The sequence below is a fragment of the Cydia amplana genome, chromosome 22, assembly GCF_948474715.1.
Source record: "Cydia amplana chromosome 22, ilCydAmpl1.1, whole genome shotgun sequence".
NCBI lineage: Eukaryota > Metazoa > Arthropoda > Insecta > Lepidoptera > Tortricidae > Cydia > Cydia amplana.
Window position 1 is genome coordinate 9,269,368 of NC_086090.1, and position 2,163 is coordinate 9,271,530.

Sequence of the window (2,163 nt, forward strand, 5' to 3'; positions counted from 1 at the left end):
CTTGGACATGAAATAATAACAAAATTATGTTTCACTCCCAGGAAAAATTATAGGTTTATTCGGGTAATTCCGGAAATCGGGTAATCCCGAAAATCATTGTAAAATCACTCATATTCCGTTGTAGTAAGATTTCGGCTTTCGGAATTATCCGCCACTTTCGTTCATTCGGAAATACCCGAATACATCTTAAATCAGTATGGAATACAGACAAAATACCTAATCGGTACGGACATGACGGTTGCATTGGTCTACGTTACAGCATGCTCTTTCAAACGCATGGTTAAAAGTGACACTTAATTATCACGAAGGCATATAAGTAAATTTATAAATAAAAAAGTTATATGTGATTTTCAATCACTATCACTGAGCGGCACTTCGGAATCTTCATCTTTAAATCGTAAGCCTTTTACAACACTATCAAAGACCTCGTCCATCTTCATATCTATCTGCATTGTATCTCTCTCTACATCAGCTATATTTTTGTCATACTCCTCTAACATAGGTTGAGGGACACTTTCGATAATTAAATTGACGTTTGCTTTAACTTTGTGGGCATTCAGTTTTAATAAATCGAAGAGGTGTTTAGCCGGAGTCATGTCTTCAATACAGACAGGCAGACGGAGCAACTGATGACCTTTTGACTTTAGTGAGTTTTCAATAACACTGAACTCCTCAATTTCAGAAGTGTAGGTGTCTATTAGAGACATCAGTACACATTTTGACATATCTTCTTTAAAAGGTACGTTATTCCTTTCAAGCCATTCTATCATGTCTTCTTTTATACTGTATAACGTAGGTTTTTTAATAACGTCATCATGGTGATCGTATTTTTGTATTACAACAACACTTTTCTCTGGCAACAGTGGTAATAAATCATCTATTATCCAACTGGCAAAGTTAGATGAGGTGAAATCATCCAGAGTCTTCATAGCATAGACTCCAGTCTTCGAGACAGCGTATATGTGTTTTAATAAAACGCTTTGTGATACATTTATATTTGCTTTTGCAGCTGCTCTCAACAGACTATTGTATTTTTTAAATGGATAGAGATTAGAACTGTTTGTCACAACTATTTCATCGACGTAGAAAATTTCTCTGATCTCTTCACGATATCGCATTATGTCCTTCAGGTAATAGTATCTTTCAAATGTGACGCTAGGTCTCTCCATTACAATGTATCCTGTGGATATCCTTAACCAAACATATTCAAACTTGGCCAAGTATTTGCGAAACGTACGAATATCAACGTACTTAGGAATCTTTCCATACAGACCTGCGAATAGATTCTTCGTTGTAGGTATAGTTACTAGACTCTGAAAACTAAGACGGGATAAGTTCAAATACATAGCAACCAATCGCTCATGTATTACAGATCTTTCAATGTCCTTCCCTTCTATGATTTGTGTATCCGCGTATTTGAGGAAACGTATAATTCTTCTATCGAGGCCGGTGTAGAAATATGTGCGCTCGAAAGGGTCGGTCAAGGGTCTCACGAACATATCCTCTTGTCTAGATTTGTCCAATATGCGTTGGAGAAATCGGGCCGATTCGATATTGCTCGCGTTATTTCGAAATTCTACATTAATATAACTTGGCGGTTGTGTCGAGGAACTCGGTTCCGCCTCCATTTTATACAGCTAACGCGTCTATGGGAAAACGTCACTCGTTCAACGTCCGAAACGTTCGGCATTCGCCGCGCAACTGAGCTCGGAGAAGCCGCAGCGTCGTCATGAATTGGATATTGTTATTCCGTACGTTAGAGAGGGAAAGGATTATAGTAATAATCGCGCGTTCGAGTTCGCAACGTAGTGCGCCGTTGGTGTGGCTATTGCAAATGCGACGAATTATAGTGCGTCTTTTAACTGATACTGATTTTAGGAACCTCAGTAAATGTGAGCTAACATTTCGTAACAGCTTGGCATTTATAATAGTTACCAAATTCTGAAATTATATTGTACATGATTGTAAATGTTGTGTATGTAATTTTTTTATACACTTCTTCGCGAAAATATGTTAAAATAAATAAAAAACTTTATTACAACGAACTCACTACAGTTTTAAGAAGTTAAGACCTTACTGGCGCTCAAGTAAGTTTTTTATGCACATTTCCGCCAATGTCAACAATTTCCAAAAAACAAAACTACATAAACATTTTATTTATTT

General features: G+C 36.9%; 1 protein-coding gene across 1 annotated transcript; it reads right to left on the reverse strand.

The window, feature by feature from the left end:
• Nucleotides 1-350: 350 nt before the first annotated feature.
• Nucleotides 351-1,690, reverse strand: LOC134658475 (uncharacterized). Its single transcript, XM_063514159.1, has one exon. It carries the CDS (start codon nt 1,626-1,628, stop codon nt 351-353), a length of 1,278 nt encoding a protein of 425 aa, XP_063370229.1. The 5' UTR covers nt 1,629-1,690.
• Nucleotides 1,691-2,163: the final 473 nt, after the last annotated feature.

What these genes read in the sequence shown, in the direction of transcription:
- LOC134658475 (XM_063514159.1), bottom strand. Translation starts at nt 1,628, where the DNA reads ATGGAGGCGGAACCGAGTTCCTCGACACAACCGCCAAGTTATATTAAT.